The sequence below is a fragment of the Serinus canaria genome, chromosome 25 (assembly GCF_022539315.1).
Source record: "Serinus canaria isolate serCan28SL12 chromosome 25, serCan2020, whole genome shotgun sequence".
NCBI classification, from domain to species: Eukaryota; Metazoa; Chordata; class Aves; order Passeriformes; family Fringillidae; genus Serinus; species Serinus canaria.
Genome location: NC_066338.1, coordinates 8,164,129 through 8,189,843, shown reverse-complemented (window position 1 = coordinate 8,189,843; position 25,715 = coordinate 8,164,129). Strand labels below are relative to the sequence as shown.

Sequence of the window (25,715 nt, the reverse complement as noted above, 5' to 3'; positions counted from 1 at the left end):
AGCAGCAGGCAACGCCAAGCAAACAAAAGGGGGGGGGGGAAGGATACAACCTCACCCAGCAAGGCCGCACGACACTCAAGGTCTCAAATTCACACGAAGGGGTTCACCAGATGTCACGATAAGGCACGAAATGATGACACAGACACTGCTGCTCTCGAGGGGAACAAAAAAGAGCACCTTTATTTTCTGACTCCAACATTTATAGTTTTCCAAAGGTGACAGTGGATTGGAGGGTGACAGTGCCACCTCTCCAATGCCACTGGACAGACCAAGGGTCCATCAATTCTCTCCACCTCCATGAAAGAATGCAAAACATAGGTTATTTACAGAATTGTGTGTGAGAAAGTTTGTTGAGAGAATATAAACATCAGAAGGCTTACAAAGTTTTACAAAATCAGGGTGACAACCTGGTAACATTATCTTATCACAAAGTTTCACCAAATGCTGCTTGGTCACTTCTTGCCCAGGGAGCCTTTATCTCTATCTGTGTCTCCCACAGTTTCTGCTCCATCAGGCCCCAGATATCAGGCCCCTTTATCAGCTCCATTGTTTATCTCTCTCGTCTATTTCCAATAAGGGATCACCAGGGCTCTGCCCAACGGGGGTCACTGGGGATCATCCAACGTGGATACTTCCATGGGGGATGGAACTGGAGCAGCACACAAAGCTCTTCCTGCACTCGGGGAACTCACAGGGCTTCCCTTAGTGGCGCCTCCGTTGGTGTTTGGTCAAGGTTGAGCTCTGTGAGAAGGTCATGCCACACTCCCCACACTCGTAGGGCCTCTCCCCAGTGTGGATGCGCCGGTGGATGGTGACTTTGGAGTTTTGCTTGAAGCCCTTCCCGCAGTCAGGGCAGCGGAAGGGCCTCTCCTCTGTGTGAATCCGCTCATGTCTGAGGAGATCGGAGCTGATGTGAAACCTCTTCCCACACTCAGGACACTTGTAGGGTTTCTCCCCAGTGTGGATGCGCTGGTGGTGTCTTCTCAGGCCACTGATCCACCCATAGCTCTTCCCACATTCCAAGCAGGTGTAGGGCCGTTCCCCAGTGTGGATCACCTGGTGCTGAATCAGGCTACAGCACTGGCTAAAGCTCTTCCCACATTTCCCACACTGGTAGGGCCTCTCCCCTGTGTGAATCCTGTAGTGTTTCCTCAGGTTGGAGTTCTGGATGAAATCCATCCCACATTCCTCACACTTGTAGGGCCGCTCCCCGGTGTGGATCCTCTGGTGCCGGATAAGGTCAGAGCTGTCTCTGAAGTTCTTCCCACACTCCTCACACTCGTAGGGCCGTTTCCCAGTGTGGAATCTCTGGTGCAGAATCAGGTGGGAGCTCTGTCTGAAGCTCTTCCCACACTCCTCACACTCGTAGGGCCGTTTCCCAGTGTGGAACCTCTGGTGCCGGCTCAGGTTGGAGCTGCAGCTGAAACGCTTCCCACACTCCTCACACTCGTAGGGCCGTTCCCCAGTGTGGACCACCTGGTGCTGGATCAGGTTCAAGCTCCGGCTGAAACCCTTCCCACATTCCAAGCACTTGTGTGGCTTCTCCCTGCCATGAGACTTCTCCACCAGCTCTGACCTCCGCCTGGATCTCCCGCTGCCTTCCTGGCTCAGGGCAGCTCTTTCCTGCTCACAGCTCCCTGGGCAGGGTTTGCAGCCACTCCTCGTGCAAGATCTCCAGGGCTTTTCCTCCTCCTCCATCCAAACATCCCCTGGGAACGAAAAATCCTGGTTTGGGGGAAAATACAAGATGAGAGTGCCTTGGACTGGGACTTCCTCCTTGCCCAAGTTCATCTCAGGAAGTCATTGGGAATAACGAGTCTGTAAGACCCTCTAAAACACCAAAATTCAGTACAAATATGCTCTAAACATCAAGACACAGCACAAAACACCCCAAACATTAAGCCCTCACAAAAAAAACAAAACACCAACATTTAACCCAATAAAGCTCAGAACACAATAAACACAGAAACACCAAGATTTACCCCAGTAAAAATCATGGATCCCTCCCCGCTCTCACCTGCTGCATGTGGGGCGGCAATGCTCCCGGGGCTGGTGGTAAGTCTGCAGATACAGAGGGAGAAGAAACCTGTGGTGCTTCCTGTTTCTGGTCCTACTCCTCCTCCTGTGTCCCTACTCTCCCTCACACTCCTCTTCCTCCTGCTACTCCGCACTCTCCTGCACAATCCCACCTTCTCCTCCCACGTGCAGTGTTTGACCATTTTGTTCCTCAACCCTGCTTCTCCTTCCCTTCTCCTCCTGCCCCAGGCCCAGCACCCACTGCCGGCTCCCTCTCCCCCTCAAACCCACAGCATCCCACCGCAGGGGCAGGAATGGAGCTGGGGCAGGTCAGGCTGGGGCAGCGCTGGGCTCTCGGCACATTCTGCCCGCACTCGGTCCCCACTGCAGCCGCTCCCGCCAGGACAGCGCGGGGGGGGGCCGGCCTTGGCGCTGCCCCACTCCCACCTCCCCAAATTCCCCTCGCGGGGGGCTGGGGGCAAGAGGGGAGCGCAGGTAGAGTCCAGGTGGGGAACGCTGGGAGCTGCGGGTCTGCCTGGCAACTACTGAGTCATGACTGCCATGCACTCTGATTGCCTGAGCACCGCCTGAGGGCGGGACTGCAGCAAGGGGGGGACACCCTGCTCCAGGGGGATGCCCCACAAACCGGGGACCCCCATGAAAGGAACAAGAGGAAAGTGTCTTTACAAACAGAAGCTGTGAATCTGCTCAGAGATAGGGCTAGGAACTTGTACAAAAAGAAGTGACAGGAGAAGCCATCAGTTTCAGAAAATGTTATTAATTGATGACACAGACTGCTGCTCAGCCAAGGTCCTGCTCAATTCATGAACTTCGAGAAGAACAACAGACTTAACAGAGCCATGAATATTGTTTGCTACACAAAAGTGGGGAGCATATTAGGAAGAGGAAGTAGTAGGTGGATTGGGATGTCTGCAGCTCTCAAGTAATTCAGCCAATAGAGAAAGGGAGTGGGCGATGCAGAAGAGGAAAGTTAGGGTAAAAAGGAGGCTGTGTCCTCCAACAATTTGAGAGACGCTGCGGAAATGGTCTCATGGCCTTTCCCTTTTTTTCAGGAATGAAGTTACTTTTACAGGACTCCTCTGTCTTCTTTCTGGACACAATCCTATGGTGATGTGCATTTTTCCACACACCTTGGACTCGTCCGGAATTCCTTCCACAATCCAGGGTGGCGGGCAGTGAGTGCAGCTGAAGGTGCCTCACCCAGTTTGGGGGATCGGCTCCCTTGGGTGGCAGCGGCACCGGGGATTGATTGGGTACCCGAGAGTGACCAGGAGACAGATGAGTGACACATCGGGGGGGACTCTGAAGAGTCAGCAGGGAGAGAGCTCTGAAAATCTCATCAGTGAGTGCAGTGGGATCTTCGGGGAGTGAACATGGCAGGGCACCCATGGAGGGGAGAAAAGGGAAAGCTGGGAAGGGGTCCTGGCCAAAGGGATGATGATCCCAAAATATCTCTGAAGGGTCCCTTCAGAGGAACGGGAGAATGTTGAGGCAGTTTGCACATTCTCCAAGAGGTAATTAAGGACATGGACACCCAGGAGGGCAATAAGGGAAGTGGAGAAGGGATTTAGACAACAGGGGTTGGATGGTGTTGGTGTGCTGGAAAGGGATTGCGTGAAGGGGAGTGTGCAGGAATATGGATAAGGCAAGAAGAAGAAGGAGGAATCAATGACAAACGATGATGGAAAGGAGAAGGAAGAGAAAAATACTGAGGATTGGGATGTTTTTCAGAAGGGTCTTAGTCTCAACATTTGCCAGTTGATCCAGATCCATTCTATGCCCAGTTTCCAGGGCAGGAAATCAAGGAGGTCAGGATTTCAAGGGTTTCTCTGTGGTGGGCAGCGGCAGCACCAGGCACAGAGGTGCGGGACCGGGAGCACGGGCTGGGGGCCTGTGGGGAGCTGTGGGGCCGGGCCGGGGCTGTGGGGCAGCCGGGGCTCAGCGCCGGGCGCTGCCTGACCCCACCAGCCCCGGGCAGGGCCAGCAGTGGCCCCCGGCCCCCAGGAGGCTGCGGGACGCCCCGGCCGCTGCCCGGGCCCGTGGAGCTGCCGGCCCTGCCCGCCGGGGGGCGCCTTTGGACACTGCGGCAGGACAGGGACTGGCTCTGGGATACGGGCTGGGGAGGGGACCCTGAGCACAGGGAGGAAGCAGACAAAAAATATGGGAAATGTGGATTATACATTTTAGAATGGACATTATCTTTTAAGGATTTGGTTGGGATCACTGGAGAAAGAAATGGTTTTGCAGAAAGCTTGGGAGCTGTCAGAGGATGAGCACCCACAGGCACTGAGGGAGCTGCAGGAGGGGCACAAGAAGGACCTGCAGCACTTGGGCACAAAGGCACAGCAGGGGAATGCAAGAAGGGAGCAGAAAAAGGCCAAGCTGAAGGCAAGGGCCATGGCAGAGTTCCTACAGCCCCTGAGGGATCAACCCCAGGGCCCAAGGGGCCCCAGCACCCAGGGGACAGCTCGGCCACAAGCACCTGGCAGAGGCATTGCCCTCCTCGGCAGGGGAGAGCCCACCCAAACTGCCCCTGGCAAGGAATCAGGGCTCCAGCTGCAGGGCACAAGGATACTGCAAGCAGAGACAGCAGCACCCTCAGGACAAGCAAGTCCACCCCTTGATGGACATGGATTGGCAGGGCTGTCACAGCTCCCATCACACCAGGGACCCACCACACCGGAGCCCTTGAGAACATTCAGGGTGGGTCTGCATTGAGAGGAGGCCGCTCCTGATGGACACAGGGGGCTCTCAATCCACTCTGAATCTTAGACCCAAGGGGAGGAAAATGCCTAAAATGTCTCTGATTATTCAGGGGATAAGTGGGAAAGATATGTGGTTTTATTTCAACCACTCTTAGCAGATGTGGGAGACGGGTTTGAAATGCATGAAGTTTTATTTGCTCCTAATTGTGCTTATGATTTACTGGGAAGGGATTTGATCGCTAAACTGGGAATGCAAATTAATTTTATAAAAGGTGATACAGAGGCTAGTTCTGTTGTACCTCTGTGTCAGATGTCTGGCAAGGCCTATGCTGAAGTGAACCCAGAAGTGTGGACAGCCCCAGGGAAAGAAGGAAAATTAGATATGGAGCCTCTCCAAAGCACTTTGAAGCAACCAGGACAAGTGGTGTCTAAAAGCAACACCCTGTTCCAGGGGAGGAAAGGAAGGGGAGTCAGACAAAGTGCAGGTCACCGCCCCATGCTCAGCTCAACCGGCAGAGCTGTGGGTGCTTGTGAGAGCCTGGCACTGAAATGCCCTGAACAGGAAGGCTTCAATATCTTCTGCTGACACCATGTCACCTAACAGGGGGGAAAAGCAATTCTGAAAAGCTGAAGGGCCACAAGAACAAATCCTACAACACCATGGACCAGCCCCTGGGAACCTGAACCAATTCATATCAGGAGCCACAGAACCCATTTATCATTTCAATGGCATCCTTAGATTACAAGCTGTCCTCAAAATAATAACCAGACAGCTCCAGCTCCTGACCTTCCTGCTGACCAATCCACTGAAATGAGGAACACAACATTTCACCAGGGGATGGGATCAGATAATCTGTTAGCAGAATAAGGAGGTGCTGGTGGAAAATAAATGAGTCAAACTGCTGTTGGCAAATACATGACAAAAGAAAAGTGTAGGAACAGATAACAAAGGAAACAAAAAAGCAGCTCATGTAGCAATCCAAACGTGGAAAGGATGGGAATGGGACACAGTTTCATGGCTCCCTGGCAAACCATGGGTTAAACGAATGCTGTTTCTCCTCTCATGTGCTACAGCAACTCTCATCTTTTTACCATGCTCCACACCTTGAGAGTGCAGCTGGTTCAGCAGGTGAGCCAGGGGATGCAGGTGGCAGCCAGGCCTCCTGATCCAGGAACGACTAGAAAAGGACAGGGAATGAGGGCACTGAGAATAATCCCAAAACCAAAGAACACTCAGGAAAAGAGATTGACACAATGGCAATTCATGTTTGTAAAGACAAGTATTTTAAAAACAACAGGAGAAGGGATTGCAGGGAATAAAATGAATGTGTCTTTACAGAGATGTTGTGAATCTGCTTGGAGATAGGGCAGGGAACTTGCACAGATTTAAAAGAGTTACTAATTGACACGGACTGCTGCTCAGCCAAGGTCTGGCTAAATTTCTGAATTTAAAGAGAAAGAACCAAGATTTAATGCAGCTATGAATTTAGGGTGTTATACTACAGGAGGGTGCATAGTAAAGGGCACATACAGTAGGTAGATCGGGGAATCTTCTACCTTCCAAGTACCTCGGCCAATGGGGTGAGGGGAGTGGGAGAAGTGGCCGGGAAAATGAGGATAAAAAGCAAGGCTACATTTTAAAGATCTCCTGGGAAAGGCCCCACGGCCTCTCCCTCTGCTCAGCAATAAAGTCACTTTTACAGGACTCCTCCGGGCTCAGAAACCTCCAGCGACGTGAATTTCCCCGCACGGCCCCGGGACGGGACAGCCCCCTCTGTCCCAGCCACAGGAACCGGGCCGAGCCAGCGCCGCTCCGGCAGCGGCTCCGGCCGAGGCAGCGGCGGGAAGGAGACCGCGGGCAGGGGATGCCCGAGAGAGGCCCCGAGCCCCTGGGAAGCCCCTGCAGAGCCATGGAAGTGGCTCCTGGAAGGACCTGTGAGCCCGCGGGCGATCCCCGCTGGAGCAGCCCGTTCCCGAGGGACTGTGTCCCGTGGGAGGGACCCCAGGCTGGGGCAGGACGAGGATTCCTGTCCCCGAGGGGAGGCTGTGACATGACCGGGCTGGGACCCCCAGCCCCTGCGCCTCTGGGTGGGGAGGAGGGAGGGAATTCGGGATAGAGTTCAGCCCGGGAAGGAGAGAGAAGTGGGGGGAGGATGTTTTCGTAGGAATTATTTCAGTTCTCATTCTCTTGCCCTGGTATGTTTGATAATAAATTCAATTAATTTTCCCAAGTCATGTGTGAGAGGAATGATGGATTTTGTCCTTACAAACAAGTTGTGGGTCTGCTGGTAGATCAAACCAGCACTGAGAGATAAAAGAAACAATGGGAAAGATTCCACTGATTGATGAATAGAAAAATATATTTGCTTTTACAAACGAGCTTTAGGTTCGCTGATAAATGAAACTGAACATAGAAAGATGAATGAAACAATGAGAGAAAACCCTACATTCCGTAAGAATTAAAAACTAAAAGGGAGGGTTACACATTAGAGGGAAATCTTCACTATCAGATGTATCGGGAAGTCTGAACCTCTCAAGTACCTCAGCCAACGGGGAAAGAGAGAAGGGAAATGAGGCTGGGAAATTGGGATAAAAAGAGAGGCTGCGCCCTCCAAAAATTTGAGAGACCTCAGGGGAATGCCCCAGGGCCTCTCCCTGTATTTGAATAAAGTAAAAGGACTCCTCTGTCTCCTTTTTGGACATAAACCTCTGATGTTTGTGGATTAATTTTCCTGACAAGTGTGTTGTGCCCGTCACCAGTGATTGAACTGTCCCCACCCTTACCCAGACCCTCGAGCCTTTCCTTGTGCGCTCTGTTCCCCGCCCAGGGGGAGGAGGGAAGTGACTGAGAGGTTTTGGCCTCTCTCCAGCATCCCCTGCTCCGGCCTGGGCTCCTGCCGGGGCTGCAGGTGGGTCCCTGCTCCGTCCCGCACTCACCCCAGCTCCCAGCGCCCTCAGGTCCCGGTCACGCCGAGCTCCCGGCGGTTCGGGGCAGCAGCAGCGGCTCCTTGGCCTCCTGCCCGGGCCGGGCCCAGCGCCGGGGCCGCTCCTCAGCCGCGGGTTCCAGGAAATGCCGGAGTGCGGTGAAGGAGCAGTGAGGCCGTGCCGTGTGCAGAGCCCGCGCCGTGTGCAGAGCCCACCCCTCGCTGCCATTGGTTTATTCTGCCGTCGGTTGTCGACCTCGCGGGCTGATTGGTGGGAGCGGGGCCAAGCACGGCCCCGGTGCCGCCCCAGGCTCGGCAGAGCCGCCATTACCGGAGCGTCTGTGCGGGTCCGGGAGCGGCGGCAGCGGCCGGAGCCTGGTGAGGCGGCGGCGGAGCTCGGAGGCGGCCCCAGCACAGCCTCCGGGGACGTGGGAGCCCCCTCTGTCCCAGCCACAGGAACCGGGCCGAACCAGCGCTGCTCCGGCAGCGGCTCCGGCCGAGGCAGCGGCGGGAAGGAGACCGCGGGCAGCCGCTCCCGCAGCGCCCTCAGCCCAGGGGCAACACGGGCCGGACACGGCACAACCAACCCGCCTGAGCCCCCTGCCGCCCCCGAGGCCCGCAGCGAGCCCCGAGGCCCTGCACAACCCAGCGCGGCTCCCACCTGCGCTGCGGCCGCCTCCGAGCTCCGCCGCCGCCTCGTCGGTGGGTCCCGGTTACCCCGTGTGTGATCCCGGTCATTCCTAGTATGGTCCAAATCGCTCCCAGTAGGATCCCTGTTGCCCCGACACGGTCCCAGTGGCTTCCAGTTATGCTCTGTATGGTTCCTTCCCTCTCAGTAAGAGCCCAGTGTGGCCCCAGTCACTTCCAGGATGAGCCAGGTCACACCTTACGCGATGCCATTTGCCCCCACTGTGGCCCCAGTTGCTCCCAGTATGAGTCCAGTCACCTCCAATATGATCCCAGTTACTCCCAGAGACTCGCAGTACTATGCCAGTCACTCCAAGTGTGACCACATCTATCCCAGTATGATCCCACTTGCTCCCTGCATTATTCCAGTTTCTCTAATTCACCCCTACTACAGATCTGATCACTCCCAGTATGATTCCAGTCAGTCCCAGGATGATCCAAACACTCACAGTCTCTCCCAGTATATCTCAATTGTCCCTGTATGTTCCCAGTTGCTCCCAGTAGCCCTCAGTGTGGTCCCAGTATATCCCAGTAAGATCCCTGGTGCCCCATTTCTGCTCCCAGTGGGTTCTTTTCCCAGTCTCTCCCAGTCCATTCCAGCCTGTCCCTCTCTGTTCTGTTTTTTTCCCGGCAGCTCCGGCTGTTTCCCAGATTCTGCTTCACCCCCCACCCCCCCCCCCCCACTCCCGGGCACTGGGACCCTCCCCTGCACCCCCTTATCCTGCACCAACACCCCCCTTCACCCCCTTTCCCGGGTATCTCCTCTCCCAGCCCCTGGATCCCCCGTTCCCGTGCCCCGGGGACCCCCGGGCCCCCATTCCCGGCCAGCCCGGGGCACCTCACCCCGCGGGCTCCCTTTGCTGGGACACCCGGCCTGGGCACGGGGCTCTGCGGCCGCTCTGGGATTTATGATCCCCCAAAGGAAAGGGCGAGAACAGCACAGAGGGAGAGAAGGAGATTGGGAATCAGGGGTCGGGGTCCCAGCGCCCAGTCCTGCTCCGCCGGGGTTGGGACCCGGACCCGCAGGAAAAATTGGCTGCGCTGCTCGCGGTGCTTGCCCGGCTTTGGGCCGAACCCAGCGGGGTCCGGGCAGAATTCGAGCGCAGGGCCCGGCAGTTCAGCACAGCCCGGCCCGGGGGTCCCGCAGGGCGCGGCCGTGGAGGGTCTCAGACAGATCCCCAAGGGATCAGAGGGGTGCCAGGAGGGAATCCAGGTGATTTCCCTGGAATTCCCCCTTTTCCCCTCCCCCTTTTCCCCTCCCCCGCGCTCCCTCGGGCACTTTCGCTTTCGCTTCTCTCCGGCTGCGCCACAACCGCGATCGGGGACGGCTGCGATGGCTCCAGCGCTGGGGCTGGGGCTGCTCTTGGGGCTCCTGGGGCTCCTGGGGAACCCGGGGGTCGCGACCAAAGGTGAGTAGGAGTCCCCGAAACCGGGAACCCCCTGAACCGCAATTCCCGGGCACCGGGACCCCCCCTCCGAAGTTCCATTTGCGGGCACCGGGAACCCCCTTGAACCCCCATTTTGGGTCCTCTGACCCCCCCTAAATCCCCTTCCCCAGCATCGACACCCCCCTGAACCCCCATTCCTGAGCATGCGGACCCCCTTGAGCGCCCGTTTCCGGACACCCGACCCCCCTGTACCCCCTTCGGCAGCACCGGGACCACCCTGTACCCCCTGCTCTGGCACCGGGACCCCCCTGAACCCCCATTTCTGGTCACCGGCGCACGCGAAACCTCCATTTTCGGGCATATAAACCGCCTCGAACCCCGAATTCCGGGAAGGAAATTCCCCTGAACCCTCATTCCCCGGCACGGAAACCCCCCGAACCCCCATTTTTGGGCACTGGGACCCCCCTGAATCCCCTTCTCCGGGACTGGGATCGCCCCGCACCCCCGTCAGTGCTCTGGGACCCCCTGCATCCCCATTCCCGGCCATCCCGCCCTTCCCAGACCCCAGACCCGCCCTTTTCCTCGGATTTGGACCCCCAGATCTCCCAAATTTCTGCGTCCCCCCAGTTCTCCATTCCCGGCGCCTCCTGGAAGGGGTTCCAGGGGGTGCCGGGGGCTTCCCCGGGGTCCCAGAAAGTCTCAGCGAGGATCCAGTGGGATCCAGATTAATTTCCTGGAATTCCCCTATTCCCCGGTATCGCTTTCCCCTCTCCCAAGCTGCGTCCCCGGGATCCGCCCGTCTCTCCCAGCCCGAGACCCCCCTGTCCGTGAGCCAGGGACCCCCTGGAGCCCCATTCCTGCCTTTCCCAGCTCTCAAACCCCACCTCCCTCAACACCGGGGACCCCTGGACCCCCTTTGGTGGGCACAGGGACCCTCCTGAATCCCCAAACCCGCCTCTCCCAGTCCCTTCCTTGAACCTTGGACCCTTCCCGGCTCTCCTGGGTCCGCTTCCCGACACTTGGACGCTCCCAGACGCCCCAGTCTCTGCGTCCCCCCAGTTCTCCACCCCCTGCGCGTCCTGCGGGTGGGTTCTGGCAGGTCCCGGGGGGATTCAGGGGAATTCCCAGGGTTTTCTCTGTCCCCTCCCCCTCCCCTCGCTGCCCCGGTCACTTTCGCGTCTCCCGAGCTGCGGCACCGGGATCCGCCTGGGGGACCGGCGACTGCTCCGGCACCGGGACCCCCCTGAGCCGTAATTCCCGGGCACGGGGACCCCTCGAACTTCCATTTCCGGGCGAACCCCCCTTCCAGGGCACAGAGACCCCCTTGAACGTTCATTTCGGGGCACCAGGACCCTCCCCTGTAACCCCTTCTCCAGCCCAGATAACCCCTGCACCACCGAATCTGGAGCCTGGAACCCCCTGAACCCCAAATCCCGGGCATGGAAACCGCCCTGAACCCTCATTTCTGGGCACCGGGACCGCCCTGAACCCCCATTCCTGCAAAGTGAGACCCCCTTCACCTCATTCCCCATCACTAGATCCCCATCCCGCTGTTATCTGGCACCGGGAGCCCCCTGACCCCCGATTTCCGGAAGAGACTCCCCTGAACCCCCATTCCTGGGCACCGGGACCCCATTGCATTCCTTTATGCAGCACCGGGATGCCCTGAACCCCCATTCCGCTGCACCAGGACCCCCGTGCACCCCCATACCCGGGACTGGAACCCTCCCAAACCCTCCATTCTCACGCACTGTGATCCCCCTGCACCCCCTTATCCAGCACGGGGATCCCCCTGCACTCCCTTATCCAGCTCCAATGCCCCCCCCGCACCCCCTTTTCCCGGCCCTCTCCCTCGGAGACCCCAATCCCGCTTTTCCTTGACCTCGGCATCCCCTGGATCCCCACTCCTGCCTTCCCCAGCCCCCACCCACCACCTTCCTCAACACCGGGCACCGTGCACCCCCTTTCCTGGGCTCAGGGACCCCCTTGCACCCCCCATTGCCCTCACCCCCCTTTCCTTGACCTGGGACCCCCGAACCTCCTTTCCTGGCTATGGGGACCCCCTACACCCCTTAATCCGGGACTGGGACCCCCTCATGGACCCCCCTCACGTGTTCTGGGACCCCTGCACCCCTCCCCAGCCCTCCAGCCCCCAGCCCCCAGACCCGCCCTTTTCCTTCACCTTTGCACCCCCAGATCTCCCAAATTTCCAGATCCCCCCAGTTCTCCATTCCCGGCACTTCTTGGAAGGGGTTCCAGGGGGTCCCCTGGGGTCTCAGGAAGTCTCAGCGAGGATCCAGTGGGATCCAGATTAATTCCCTGGAATTCCCCTATTCCCCGTCTCACTTTCCCCCCTCCCAAGCTGCGTCCCCGGGATCCGCCCGTCTCTCCCAGCCCGAGACCCCCCTGTCCGTGAGCCAGGGACCCCCGGAGCCCCATTCCTGCCTTTCCCAGCTCCCAAACCCCACTTCCCTCAACACCGGGGACCCCTGGACCCCCTTTGGTGGGCACAGAGACCCTCCTGAATCCCCAAACCCGCCTCTCCCAGTCCCTTCCTTGAACCTTGGACCCTTCCCGGCTCTCCTGGGTCCGCTTCCCGACACTTGGACGCTCCCAGACGCCCCAGTCTCTGCGTCCCTCCAGTTCTCCACCCCCTGCGCGTGGGTCCTGGCAGGTCCCGGGGGGGATTCAGGGGAATTCCCAGGGTTTTCTCTGTCCCCTCCCCCTCCCCTCGCTGCCCCGGTCACTTTCGCGTCTCCCGAGCTGCGGCACCGGAATCCGCCCGGGGACCGGCGACTGCTCCGGCACCGGGACCCCCCTGAGCCGTAACTTCCATTTCCGGGCGAACCCCCCTTCCAGGGCATAGAGACCCCCTTGAACGTTCATTTCAGGGCACCAGGACCCTCCCCTGTACCCCCTTTCCCGGCCCTGATAACCCCTGCACCCCCGAATCTGGAGCCTGGAACCCCCTGGACCCCAAATCCCGGGCATGGAAACCGCCATTTCTGGGCACCGGGACCCCCCTGAACCCCCATTCCTGCGAAGTGAGACCCCCTTCACCTCATTCCCCATCAGTGGATTCCCGCCCCGCTGTTATCTGGCACCGGGAGCCCCCTGACCCCCGATTTCCGGAAGAGACTCCCCTGAACCCCCATTCCTGGGCACCGGGACCCCATTGCATTCCTTTATGCAGCATCGGGATGCCCTGAACCCCCATTCTGCTGCACCAGGACCCCCGTGCACCCCCATACCCGGGACTGGAACCCTCCCAAACCCTCCATTCTCATGCACGGGGAGCCCCCTGCACCCCCTTATCCAGCACGGGGATCCCCCTGCACTCCCTTATCCAGCCCCAGTGTGCCCCCGCACCCCCTTTCACGGCCCTCTCCCTCGGTGACCCCAATCCCGCTTTTCCTTGACCTCGGCATCCCCTGGATCCCCACTCCTGCCTTCCCCAGCCCCCACCCACCACCTTCCTCAACACCGGGCACCCGTGCACCCCCTTTCCTGGGCACAGGGACCCCCTACACCCCCCATTGCCCTCACCCTCCTTCCCTTGAACTGGGACCCCCTGAACCTCCGTTCTTGGGCATGGGGACCCCCCTGAATCCCCTTCTCCGGGACTGGGACCCCCTCATGGACCCCCCTCACGTATTCTGGGACCCCCGCACCCCTCTCCAGCCCTCCTGCCCTTCCCAGACTCCAGACCCGCCCTTTTCCTTCACCTTTGCACCCCCAGATCTCCCAAATTTCCCATTCCCCCCAGTTCTCCACTCCCGGCGCTTCCTGGAAGAGGGTCCAGGGGGTCCCGAAGGATCCCCAGGGGTCCCAGGAAGTCTCAGCGAGGATCCAGTGGGATCCAGATGAATTCCCTGGAATTCCCCTATTCCCCGTCTCGCTTTCCCCTTTCCCAAGCTGCGTCCCCGGCATCCGCCCGTCTCTCCCAGCCCGAGACACCCCTATCTGTGGGCCAGGGACCCCCTGGAGTTCCATTCCTGCCTTTCCCAGCTCCCAAACCCCAAATCCTTCAACACCCGGTACCCTTGGACCCCCTTTGGTGGGCATAAGGACCCCCTGGATGCCCCATCCCGCCTCTCCCAGTCCCTTCCTTGAACCTTGGACCCTTCCCGGCTCTCCCGGGTCCGCTTCCCGACACTTGGACGCCCCCAGACCGCCCAATCTCTGCGTCCCTCCAGTTCTCCACCCCCTGCGCGTCCTGCTGGAGGGTCCTGGCAGGTCCCGGGGGGATTCAGGGGAATTCCCAGGGTTTCCTCTGTCCTCTCCCCCTCCCCTCGCTGCCCCGGTCACTTTCGCGTCTCCCGAGCTGCGGCACCGGGATCCGCCTGGGGACCGGGCACTGCCCCGGCACCGGGACCCCCCTGACCCGCAACTTCCATTTCCGGGCGAACCCCCCTTCCTGGGCACAGAGACCGCCTTGAGCGTTCATTTCGGGGCACCGGGACCTGCCCTGTGCCCCTTCCCCAGCCCCCATAACCCCTGCACTCCCTTATCTGGAGCCTGGAACCCCTGAACCCCCATTCCGGGGCACGGAAATTGCCCTGAACCCCCATTTTTTGGCACCGGGACCCCCCTGAATCCCCTTATCCGGGACTGGGATCCCCCCGCACCCCCGTCAGTGCTCTGGGACCCCCTGCACCCCCATTCCCGGCCATCCCGCCATTCCCAGACCCCAGACCCGCCCTTTTCCTCGAATTTTGGACCCCAGATCTCCCAAATTTCTGATTCCTGGAAGGGGTTCCAGGCGGTCCCGGAGGATCCTCCGGGGTCCCAGGAAGTCTCAGCGAGGATCCAGAGGGATCCAGATGAATTCCCTGCAATTCCCTTTTCCCCCCATCTCGCTTTCGCGTCTCCCAAGCTGCGTCCCCAGCATCCGCCCGCCTCTCCCAGCCCCAGATCCCCCTTTCCGTGAGCCAGGGAACCACTGGACCCCCATTCCTGCCTTTCCCAGCTCCGAGATCCCACTTCCCTCAAAACCGGGGACCCCCGCACCCCCTTTGGTGGGCACAAGGACCCCCTGGATGCCCCGTCCCGCCTCTCCCAGTCCCTTCTCTGAACCTTGGACCCTCCCGGCTCTCCCGGGTCCGCTTCCCGACACTTGGACGCTCCCAGACGCCCCAATCTCTGTGTCCCCCCAGTTCTCCACCCCCTGCGCGTGGGTCCTGGCAGGTCCCGGGGGGATTCAGGAGCAATTCCCAGGGTTTCCCCTGTCGCCTCCCCCTCCCCTCGCTGTCCCGGTCACTTTCGCGTCTCCCGAGCTGCGGCACCGGGATCCGCCCGGGGACCGGTGACTGTCCCGGCACCGGGACCCCCTGAACTGCAATTCCCGGGCACGGGGACGCCCCGAACTTCCATTTCCGGGCGAAGCCCCCTTCCAGGGCATAGAGACTGCCTTGAACGTTCATTTCGGGGCACCTCCCCTGTACCCCCTTTCCCGGCCCTGATAACCCCTGCACCCCCGAATCTGGAGCCTGGAACCCCCTGAACCCCAAATCCCGGGCATGGAAACCGCCATTTCTGGGCACCGGGACCCCCCTGAACCCCCATTCCTGCGAAGTGAGACCCCCTTCACCTCATTCCCCATCAGTGGATCCCCACCCTACTGTTATGTGGCTCCGGAAGCCCCCTGAACCCCGATTCCTAGGCACCGGGACCCCATTGCATCCCTTTATGCAGCACCACGACCACTGAACCCCATTCCACTGCAACAGGACCTCCGTGGACCCCCATATCCGGGACTGAAACCCTTCCAAAATCTCCATTCTCATGCACAAGGACCCCCGTGAACCCCCTCATCCAGCCCCAATGCGCCCCCACACCCCTTTCCCGGCCCTCCCCCTCCCGGAGACCCCAGCCTCTGCTTTTCCTTGGCACCCCCTGGATCCCCACTGCTGCCTACCCCACCCCCCACCCACCACCTTCCTCAACACCGGGGACCCGTGCACGCCCTTTCCTGGGCACAGAGACCCCCTAGGCCCCTCATTGCCCTCATCCCCCTTTCCTTGTCCTGGGACCCCCGAACATTTTTTCCTGGGCAGGGGAACCCCCTGCACCCCCTTATCCGGGACTGGGACGCCCTCCTGGACCCCCCTCACGTGTTCGGGGACCCCCTCCACCCCCATTCCCCGCCCTTCCCAGACCCCAGACCCGCCCTTTTCCTTCACGTTTGCACCCCCAGATCTCCCAAATTTCCCGATCCCCCCAGTTCTCCACTCCCGGCGCTCTCTTAAGGGTGTCCCAGGGCGTCACAGGTGGTTCTCAGAGGGCTCCAGCGCAGTCGCAGCGGGGATTCAGAGGGATCCAGAGCAATTCTTCGGAATTTCCCCGTCGCCGTCCCCGTCTCCGTCTCCGTCTCCGTCTCCGTCTCCGTCCCTGTCCCCGTCCCCCTCCCCCTCCCCTCCCTTCCCGCTGTCCTCGGTCCCTTTCGCTTCCGCGTCCTAACCTGGGAGACCGGGATCTACCCGGCGACCGATAACGTCACTGACTCATCGGGCTATTATTGGCGAGCGGTAAATAGCTGCGCCAATGGCGGGGCCGGAGGCTGCTCTGGAGGCGGGGCCTAAGCTGGGGCGGGACCAGGGCAGTGGGCGGGGCCGCAGCGGAGCAGCGCCATGGCTCCAGCGCTGGGTGTGGGGCTGTTCTTGGGGCTCCTGGGGCTCTTGGGGGACCCGGGGGGCGCGACCAAAGGTGAGTGGGAACCCCGAAACCGGCAACCCCCTGGACTTCCATTTCCGGGCACCGGGACCCTCCTGAACTTCCATTACGGGCACGGGAACCCCCCATATCCCCATTTTGGGTCCTGTGACCCCCTCCTCCATCCCCTTCCCCAGCACCAGGACCCCCTGTACGCCCTTATCTGGCACCGGGACCCCCCGAACCCCATTCCGGGGGAGGAAAACCCACCCCTGAACCGCCATTCTCGGGCATCAGAATCCACTGAGCCCCCATTCCTGAGGACGGGCACCCCTTGAGTCCCAATTTCTGGACACCGGGACCCCCCTATACCGCCTGAACCGGGACCCCTGAACTTCAATTCCGGGCACCGAGACACATTTGAACCCCGGATTCTGGGAAGAGAATCCTGTGAACCCCCATTTCTGGGCAGGGAACCCTACCCGGATCCCCATTCCTGGGCACGGGGACCCCCCTGAACGTTCATTTGCTGACAGCAGGACCCCCCTGCACCCCCTTATCTGGCCCCGGGACCCACCGGATCTCCCATTCCTGGCCTTCAGGATCCCTTTGAACCCTGAATTGTGATACGGGAACCCCCCTGAACCCCATTCCTGGGCACTGGGACACCACTGAACCCCCGTCAGGGCTCTGGCACCCCCCTGCTTCCCCTTCTCGGGCATTCCACTTTTCCCAGACCCCAGACCCGCCCATTTCCTTCACCTTTGGACCCCCAGATCTCCCAACTTTCCGTGTCCCCCCGTTTTCCACTCCCGCCGCTTCGCAAAACAGGGTCCTAGAGGGTCCCGAGGGTCACTGCAGGGATCCAGAGGGATCCAGAGGGACTCCCTGGAATTCGCCCTTTTCCCCGTCCCTTCCCCTGCGTTCTCTCAGTCTCTTTCCCGTCTCCCAAGCTTCGTCCCCGGCATCCGCCCGCCTCTCCCAGCTCCAGACTCCCCTTTCCCGTGACTCAGGGACCCCCTGGATCCCCATTCCTGCCTTTCCCAGCTCCCAGACCCCACTTCCCTCAAGACTGGGGACCCCTAGACCCCTTTGGTGGGCACAGGGACCTCCTGGATCCCCCATCCCGCCTCTCCCAGTCCCTTCTCTGAACCTTGGACCCTTCCTGCCTCTCCCACTTCCACTTTCCAATCTCTGTGTCCCCTTATTTCTTCACCCTCTGTGTGTGGGGGGATTCTTGGGGGTCCAGGAGAGTCCCAGGGGGAAATCTGGGCCCTGGGACCCCCCTGATTTTTCAGTTTTGGGCACCGTGACCTCCCTGCACCCCTTATCCAGTACCATTTCCTCCCTTCCCCTTTTCTCCTCCATCCCACCTTCCCCAGTCCACAGACCCCCCCTTTTCCTTAACCCTGAAATCCCTGGACCCTCATTCCTGCTTTTCACAGCCCCCAGCCCCCCCTTTCCTCCTCCTCAAGGACCCCTGAGCCTCCCATTCCCAGCTCTCCCCATGTTGTGGACCCTTTCCTTGGCACTGGGGACCCCTGGACCCCCTTTCCAGGGCACAGATGTGGGCGAGACGGGGTGTAGCACGGTCGGGATGGACGGAGACGAGAGATCTCTGAAGCCAGGTCATGGAACTTACAGTTTATTGCAAAGGGCGTGGGTACAGGGCCCTGCTGGGAGCTGCCAGCTGCAGCTCGGAGCAGGCCCGAGAGAAGAGAGAGGATGAGAGGGTAATAATGTAAAAGGCAAGAGCTAAGAGCATAGAAAAGTAAGAACAAGAGCAAAAGCAAGAGAACAAGAGAGTGAAGTTCCCGTTACAATACAATAAATCATCTTCTGTGTTGAATATTCTGATTCTCGCTAACCAATCTAGTAGAGCATACAAATTCTATAGTATTTACATACAGCCTATAAGAATCACTGTATTACCATATTGTGCTACATTTTAAACCCTAAATCTACTCTTCGGACCCCTTCTGCCAAGCTGGCAGGGTCTGCTCGGACCCTTGGACCTGCCTGCTTGCAGAGGGTCTTGTATCATCAAGAGGGGATTACATTCAGCCAGCCACACCATTGTTTTCCCGTTGTTCAGTAACTAAGGGATGTCAAAGCTTGCTTTCATTTCCATCCCGCTTATAGTTTCCATATTCTCAAAATCTTTTGCCAGGCAATCATATTTGTAAGGCTTTCGTGTTTCATCTTCCCCAACAGACAGAGATCCCTTGGAACCCCCATCCCACCTCTCCCAGTCCCTGCACCCCTCCCCCTCCCCTTCCATAGCCCTGGAACCCCCTGAGCCCCCATTCCTGGACACCAGGACCCCCTGCAGCCCCTTTCCTGTCCATCCCACCTCTCCCACCCTGCACACCCTTTCCTTGGCCCCAGGGTCCCCAAACCCCTTCCCAGCTCTCCCAGTTCCCCTTTCATTGTTCCATGTGATGATGATCCCCCAAACCCCCCCACATCTCTGTGTCCCCCCAGTTCTCCACTCCCTGCATTACCTGCACGTGGCGGTGTCAGAGCCCAGCCCAGGGGTCCCCCAGTACATGTCCATTGGGTTCGTGGATGGGATCCCCTTCACACGCTATGACAGCGAGCGGGGCCGGGTGGAGCCACTGACACAGTGGATAAAGGATGGAGCCGAGCCGGGATATTGGGAGAGGCAGACCCAGATCAATGAGAGGAACCAGCACATCGATGCCGGGAACCTGGAGACGCTGCGGGAGCGATACAACCAGAGCGGGGGTGAGTGGGGGGAGCTGGGGCTGGGATGGGGACTGTAGAGCTGGAATGGGAACTGTAGAGCTGGGATGAGGATCCATGGGGCTGAGATGGGATCTGTAGGTCTCAGATGTGCATTCACAGAGCTCCAAGGGGCTGTAAATGGGGATCCATTAAGTTAAGATGGAATATTTTATGATCCACGGGTTGGGATATGGATCCATGGGGCTAGGATGGGATCTATAGAGTGGAATGGGATCTGTGGGGTTGGGATGGGAACTGTAGGGTGGGGTGAGGATCCGTGGGGCTGGGATGGGATCTGTAGGTCACAGATCTGGATTCACAGGGCTCCAAAGGGGCTGAAACAGGGATTGATTAGGCTGGGATGGGATAGCTTGTGATCCATGTGGCTGGGATGGGATCTGTAGGGCTGGGGTGAGGATCCATAGAGCTGGGATTGGATCCATAGGGCTGGGATGTGAATCCATGGAACTGGGAGGGGATCTGTAGGGCTGGGATTGGATCCATGGGGCTGGGATGGGATCTGTGGGGCTGGGATGGGTTCTGGAGGGTTGGAAAGGGAACTGTAGGGTTGGTTGAGGATCCATGGGGCTGAGATGGGATCTTTAGGTCATAGATCTGGATTCACAGGGCTCCAAGGGTCTGAAATGGGGATCCATTAGGCTGGGATGTAATAGCTTATGATCCATATGGCTGGGATGGGATCTGCGGGGACAGGTTGGGATCCATGGGGTTGGGATGTGGATCCATGGGGCTGGGATGGGAACTGTAGATCTCCAGCATGGATTTACAGGGCTCAAAGGGCCTGAAATGGGGATCTGTTAGGCTGGGATGGGATAGCATATGATCCATGGTTTGGGATATGGATCCATGGGGCTGGGATGGGATCCATGGGGTTGGGATGGGAACTGTAAGGCTGGAGTGGGATCCATGGGGTTGGGATGGGAACTGTAAGGCTGGAGTGAGGATCCATGGGGCTGGGATGGGATCTGTAGGTCTCGGATGTGGATTCACAAGGCTCCAAGGTGGTGAAATGGGGATCTGTTAGGTTGGGATGGAATATTCTGTGGTCCGTGGATTGGGATGTGAATCCGTGGAGCTAGGATGGGATCTGTGGGGTGGGATTGGATCCAATGGGCTGGGATGAGAACGGTGGGGCTGGGATAGGAACTGTAGGGCTGGAATGGGGATCCGTGGGATTAGAATGGGGATTGATGGGGCTGGAATGGGATCTGTAGGGCTGGAATGGGATCTGTAGGTCTCAGGTGTGGATTCACAGGGCTCCAAGGTGCTGAAACGGGGATCTGTTAGGCTGGGATGGGATCTGTAGGGCTGGGATGTGAATCCATGGGCCTGGGATGGGATCAGTGGGGCTGGGATAGGATCCGTGGGGCTGGGATTGGATCCATGGGGCTGAGATGTGAATCCATGGGGCTGGGATGGGATCTGTGGGGCTGGGATGGGTTCTGGAGGGTTGGAAAGGGAACTGTAGGGTTGGAGTGAGGATCCGTGGGGCTGAGATGGGATCTTTAGGTCATGGATCTGGATTCACAGGGCTCCAGGGATCTGAAATGGGGATTGATTAGGCTGGGATGGGATAGCTTATGATCCATATGGCTGGGATGGGATCTGTGGGGACAGGTTGGGATCCATGGGGCTGAGATGTGGATCCATGGGGCTCCAAGGGGCTGGAATGGGGCTCTGTGGGGTTGAGACACAATTCCATGGGTCTCTGTGGATACAATCCCCCAGGTCTCCACACTGTACAGTGGCTTTACGGCTGTGACCTCCTGTCTGACGGGAGTGTCCGTGGATCCTTTCGGGAGGGCTACGACGGGCGGGATTTCATCTCCTTTGACCTGGGATTCGGGAGATTCGTGGCGGCCGACAGCGTTGGTGAGATCAGCAGGAGGCGCTGGGAACAGGAAGGGGTGGCTGAGCATTGGACGAATTACCTGAAGCACGTCTGCCCAGAATGGCTCCAGAAATACGTCGGGTACGGGCAGAAGGAGCTGGAGCGCAAAGGTGGGAACAGAATTCTTGTGGGAGTTTGGAACTTGGGGATGAAGGACTTGGGAACACAGTAATTCCTGTGGGAATTCTATGGGTAGATCTCACCTCCATCCCCTTCCCATGGAATAGCATGGTCAGGTCTCACACTCATCCCATTCCAGTGGGAATTCCATGGGCAGATCTCACCCCAGTTGTTATAGTGTGTTTTTATACTTTGTAATACTTTGAAGTAGTTTTGTATTTTGTATCCCTGTAGTTTTCCCAAATAGTTTACCCCAGACTGTACCCCCTTCCCTTTACCTATGGAATTCCTCTCCCTTGATGAGATCATCCCCAAATCCCTACCCTGGCTCTCTGCCAATCACTCAGCATCCCATCCTCTTCATCTAGAAGCTTCGGTTCAAGAAGTTGAGCAATTAGCCAGAGGCCAGGGGTCAGCCCCCGAGACTTGTTTTACATGCTGTCCTAAATTCTATCCCCTAGTACCCATCCCTTTGGGTCATTTATTGATTGGTAAAATGTTGCCTACTTTTGGTTTCCACCTCCCTTTAAATGTAACCTTGGCACATTGCCCTGCCTGGTGCTCTCAGCAGAAGGCCCCTTGAGGTGCAGGATCTCCCCAGAGCTCCTGAATAAAACCTCGGATTGAGCCCTGCTAAGAGTCTGCCCTTTCTTCCACCGCTGTCTCTAGTGTCTCCTCTGCTGCAAAGGCGACTGGTCCTGCTTCCCTCAGCACTCTCGGGGCACGAGAAAGTGTCTCCCTGCAGTTGGCCGTGTCGGGGTTGCTCCCCTAATGTCTGCTGACTCGGGGCTGGCCAGGGGCTCCTGAGAGGCTCCCAGAGGGACAGAGACACCAAATTGTATTCCAGTGGGAATTTTGTGGGTACATCTCAACTCTGATGCCATTCCTGTGGGAATTCCATAGGTAGAACTCACCCCAGTCCCATTCCAATGGGAATTCCATAGATGTTTCTTACCATTATCCCATTCCAGAGCCCCCTGATGTCCACATGTCTGGAAGAGAGGAACACGGGACGCTGATCCTGTCCTGCCACGCGTACGGATTCTACCCCAACACCATCACAGTCAGCTGGATGAAGGGGGGTGATACCTTGGATCAGGAGACGGAGCGGGGCGGGATCGTTCCCAACAGCGACGGCACCTTCCACACCTGGGCCAGGATCGAGGCGCTGCCGGAGGAGCGGGAGCAGTACCGGTGCAGGGTGGAGCATCCCGGCATGCCAGAGCCCAGGATCTTCGCTTGGGGTGAGGCTGGGAATGTGGGGATTGGGAATTTGGAATTCCCAAATGGGGATTCCCCTCCCCCTCCTCACTATCCCACGTTTCCCAGAGCCAACATCTGGCGGGAATCTCACCATGGTGGTCGCTGTGTCCGTCATCGCTGCCATCCTCATCCTCATCATTGTCCTCATCGGATTCGGCGTCTGGAAGCTCCAATCTGGTAACACATGGGATGGGGGTTGGGAAGGGACACAGATCCACCTGTCACTCTTCTGGGAATCCTGTGCCACTCATGCTTATTCCACTTTGTTTACACAGGGAGGAGGGACAGGAGTGGATACAACCCGGCAGCTGGTGAGTTCCAATGGTGGATCCAGCTCTGGATCCCCTCTGTGCAGATCCCAGGATGGATCCTGGGGTTAATCCTGGTGTGTGCTCCATGCTGAAATGTCATGGATCTTCTCTTTCTTCAGGGAAGGATGTGGGAACCAATGGCTTGGCCGCAGGTACAGAGCAGGATCAGGGTGGGATTCCAGAGGGGGATTGGGGCAGGATGGATGGACTGGGATCAAGGAGGGATTCTGGATCAGAGCAGGGTCCCAAGGGGGATCAGGTGGAATTGTAGAGTGGGACTGGGGCTGGGATCTGGAGCGGGGTCAGGAGGGATGGATGGAACAGGATTGGTGTGGGAGGGATGGAGTGGGATCAGGGCTGGATTCCAGACAAGAATCAGGTGGGATGGAATGGAGCAGGATCAGGTCAGGATTCCAGAGAAGGACTGGGGCAGGATGTATGAGGTGGGATCAGGTGGGATGGATGGAGCAGGATTGCAGCAGGATTGGGGTGGGATTCTGGAGCAGCTCCTGCTCTCCATGGACTCCAGCCAGGTCCATCCTGTGGAATGGGGACAGGGACAGGGTGACACCGTGACCCTCTCTCATCCTGACAGGAATCACTGCCTGAGCGATCCATGGAGCTGGATCCAGCCCCTTCCCTCTTCCCAGGAAAGCTGAGAGCTGCCAGCAGAGCTCATCCCACTGCTCCCACCCACCCCACAGCTCTTGCTAACAGATCCATTTCTCATTTTCCAGTGCTTTTAAGGCAAGAACCACAAATACTCACAATGCTTCACTTCTGGTTTGAAATTATCCTGCTTTGGGCAATAAATCCAGGTTCCTTCCTCCAGTGTCTGGCAGTTCTTCTCTGGGAGCCAGGAATGGGAATGGGGTCACTGGGGACAGAGATGGAGACACTGGGAGCAGGGATGGGGACACCAGGAGCAGGATGGGGACTTGCCAGCCATGCCCAGCTCCATCCCCTGGGATTCATTTCTTGCTCTATGTCCCATGTCCAAAGTGTCCCCAGGAGGGTTTGGCTGTGTCGGGTTCCTGGAGGGGCAGTGGGATGGGGGGGAGGGGCCAAACCAGGCCTTGTTGTCCCCAGTGGTCCTTGAGTGTCCTAAAATCAGGGCTTGGGATCTCGGATGGGTTCCTGGCCATGATCACAGCCATGACACGAGCACGAGATGGCCGTGAGAATGACCATGAGTGACACAACCCTGAGATGACCATGACCATGGAATGACCATGACTGTGACCATGACACAACCACAACCCTGACCAAGAGATGATTTTGACCAAGAGATGACCGTGGGTTGGCCATGGCACAACCATGGTCTTGAGGTGACCCTGACATAATCATGGCAATAAGATGACCATGAGGTGACCATTACAGTGAGATGACTCTGAGCATAAGATGATGGTGATCTGCAAATGACCATGACCATGCAAGGGCCATGAGATGACTGTGACCATGAGATAACCATGACCATGACCCAACCAGAGCTGAGAGATGACCATGATAAGATTTTGGCAAATGTTAAACGTGAGATGATCATAAAATGACCGTGACTGTGCAATGACTGTGACCACAACCATGACACAACCAGAGCTGAGAGATGACCATGATAAGATTGTGGCAAATGAGTTGAACCTGAGATGATAATAAAATCACCATGACCATAGAGGGACTGTGACCATGACACAACCAGGACCGTGGGATGACCATTACAATGAGATGACCATGAGCATGTGATGACTGTGACCAAGAAATGACCATGAGATGATCACAACACACCATGGCCATGTGTGATCACGATCATGAGGGGACTGTGAGCTGCCCATTACAGTGAGATAACCATGAGCTCAAGATGACAGTCATCAGGAAATGACCATCACCCTGAGATGGCCATGAGATGACCGTGACCATGACACAACCATGATCATAAGATGACCATTACAGTCAGATGACCATGAATGTGACCATGACAGGACTGTGATCATGAGATGACCATGAGCATGAGATGATTGTGACCAAGACATGACCACAATGCAACGATGGCCATGTGGTGATCAAGGCCATGAGATCACCATGACTGTGACCATAATGTAGCCACAATCATGAAATTATCAAGATCATGACAAGATTCTGACGATGGGTTGACCAAGAGATAACCATGACCATGACACAACCACAGGTGTAAGATGACCATGATGTGATTGTGGCCGTGAGTTGACCATGAGGTAACAATGAGATGACCATGACCATGACTGTGAGATGACCATGACATGACTGTGAACATTTGATAACTGTGACCAAAAGATGACCATAAAATGACCATAACACGTCATGGCCATGTGGTGATCAAGACCATGACATAATCGCGAGATGACCACAACCATGACATGATTATGACCATGAGATGATCATTACAAGGAGATGACCATGACCATGGAATAACCATGATTGTGACACAACCACTGCTTTGATGATGTGATCATGGGCATGAGATGACCATGAGGTGACTGTGAAATGACCATGAGATGATCATGACACAATTATGGTCATGAGGTGATGAAGACCATGAGATGATCTTGACCATGCAATAACCAGGACACAACCATGATTTTGAGATGACAATAAGGTGACCAGGAGATGACCATTACACTGAGATGACAATGAGCGTGAGATGATGGTGATCAGGAGATGACCAAGACCATGAGATGACCATGCAATGACCATGACACAATCATGAGCATGAGATGATTGAGGTTAGGAAATGACACAATATGACTATGAAATGATTGTGGCCACAGGGTGACTACAACCAAGAGATAATGGTGATAAAGAGATGATTATGACTGTGAGATGACCATGACCATGATCTGAACTTGACAGAATTATGACCATGACTGTGACCATAAGCATGAGATGATGGTAATCAAGAATGAGATGACCATTATGGTGAGTTGACCATGAGCATG

At 57.6% G+C, this 25,715-nt stretch overlaps 4 protein-coding genes across 8 annotated transcripts in view; 1 reads left to right on the top strand and 3 right to left on the bottom strand.

Moving 5' to 3' along the window:
• LOC127060497 (translation initiation factor IF-2-like) overlaps window positions 1-4,735 on the bottom strand; it is a 72,064-nt gene extending 67,329 nt beyond the window's left edge. The window contains exon 1 of the mRNA XM_050984142.1: window positions 3,339-4,735. Coding sequence (XP_050840099.1) covers window positions 3,812-4,735 — 924 coding nt within the window. The 3' untranslated portion in view covers window positions 3,339-3,811. The remainder of the gene's footprint in view (window positions 1-3,338) is intronic.
• Window positions 1-23,577, top strand: part of LOC103824727 (class I histocompatibility antigen, F10 alpha chain-like) — a 127,069-nt gene extending 103,492 nt beyond the window's left edge. The window contains exons 1-8 of one of the 5 annotated variants that reach the window (XM_030229979.2): window positions 9,596-9,762; window positions 18,877-19,140; window positions 20,890-21,162; window positions 22,144-22,416; window positions 22,502-22,612; window positions 22,711-22,746; window positions 22,866-22,898; window positions 23,342-23,577. In XM_030229979.2, coding sequence (XP_030085839.2) covers window positions 9,687-9,762; window positions 18,877-19,140; window positions 20,890-21,162; window positions 22,144-22,416; window positions 22,502-22,612; window positions 22,711-22,746; window positions 22,866-22,898; window positions 23,342-23,355 — 1,080 coding nt within the window. In that variant the 5' untranslated portion in view covers window positions 9,596-9,686 and the 3' untranslated portion in view covers window positions 23,356-23,577. Of the gene's footprint in view, window positions 1-9,595; window positions 9,763-16,295; window positions 16,447-18,876; window positions 19,141-20,889; window positions 21,163-22,143; window positions 22,417-22,501; window positions 22,831-22,865; window positions 22,899-23,341 lie in introns of those variants that run through there. The other 4 variants (XM_009100025.4, XM_050984067.1, XM_050984068.1 and 1 more) reach the window with 4 other exon arrangements.
• Window positions 1-25,715, bottom strand: part of LOC127060507 (serine/threonine-protein kinase PAK 3-like) — a 132,540-nt gene that overhangs the window by 47,761 nt on the left and 59,064 nt on the right. The gene's annotated exons all lie outside the window — the stretch shown is intronic.
• LOC103825194 (zinc finger protein 664-like) lies at window positions 155-8,321 on the bottom strand. Its single transcript, XM_050984051.1, has 2 exons — window positions 7,680-8,321; window positions 155-1,725 (listed from the first exon to the last, which is right to left on the bottom strand). Exons 1-2 carry the CDS (start codon window positions 7,992-7,994, stop codon window positions 703-705), a joined length of 1,338 nt encoding a protein of 445 aa, XP_050840008.1. The 5' UTR covers window positions 7,995-8,321; the 3' UTR covers window positions 155-702.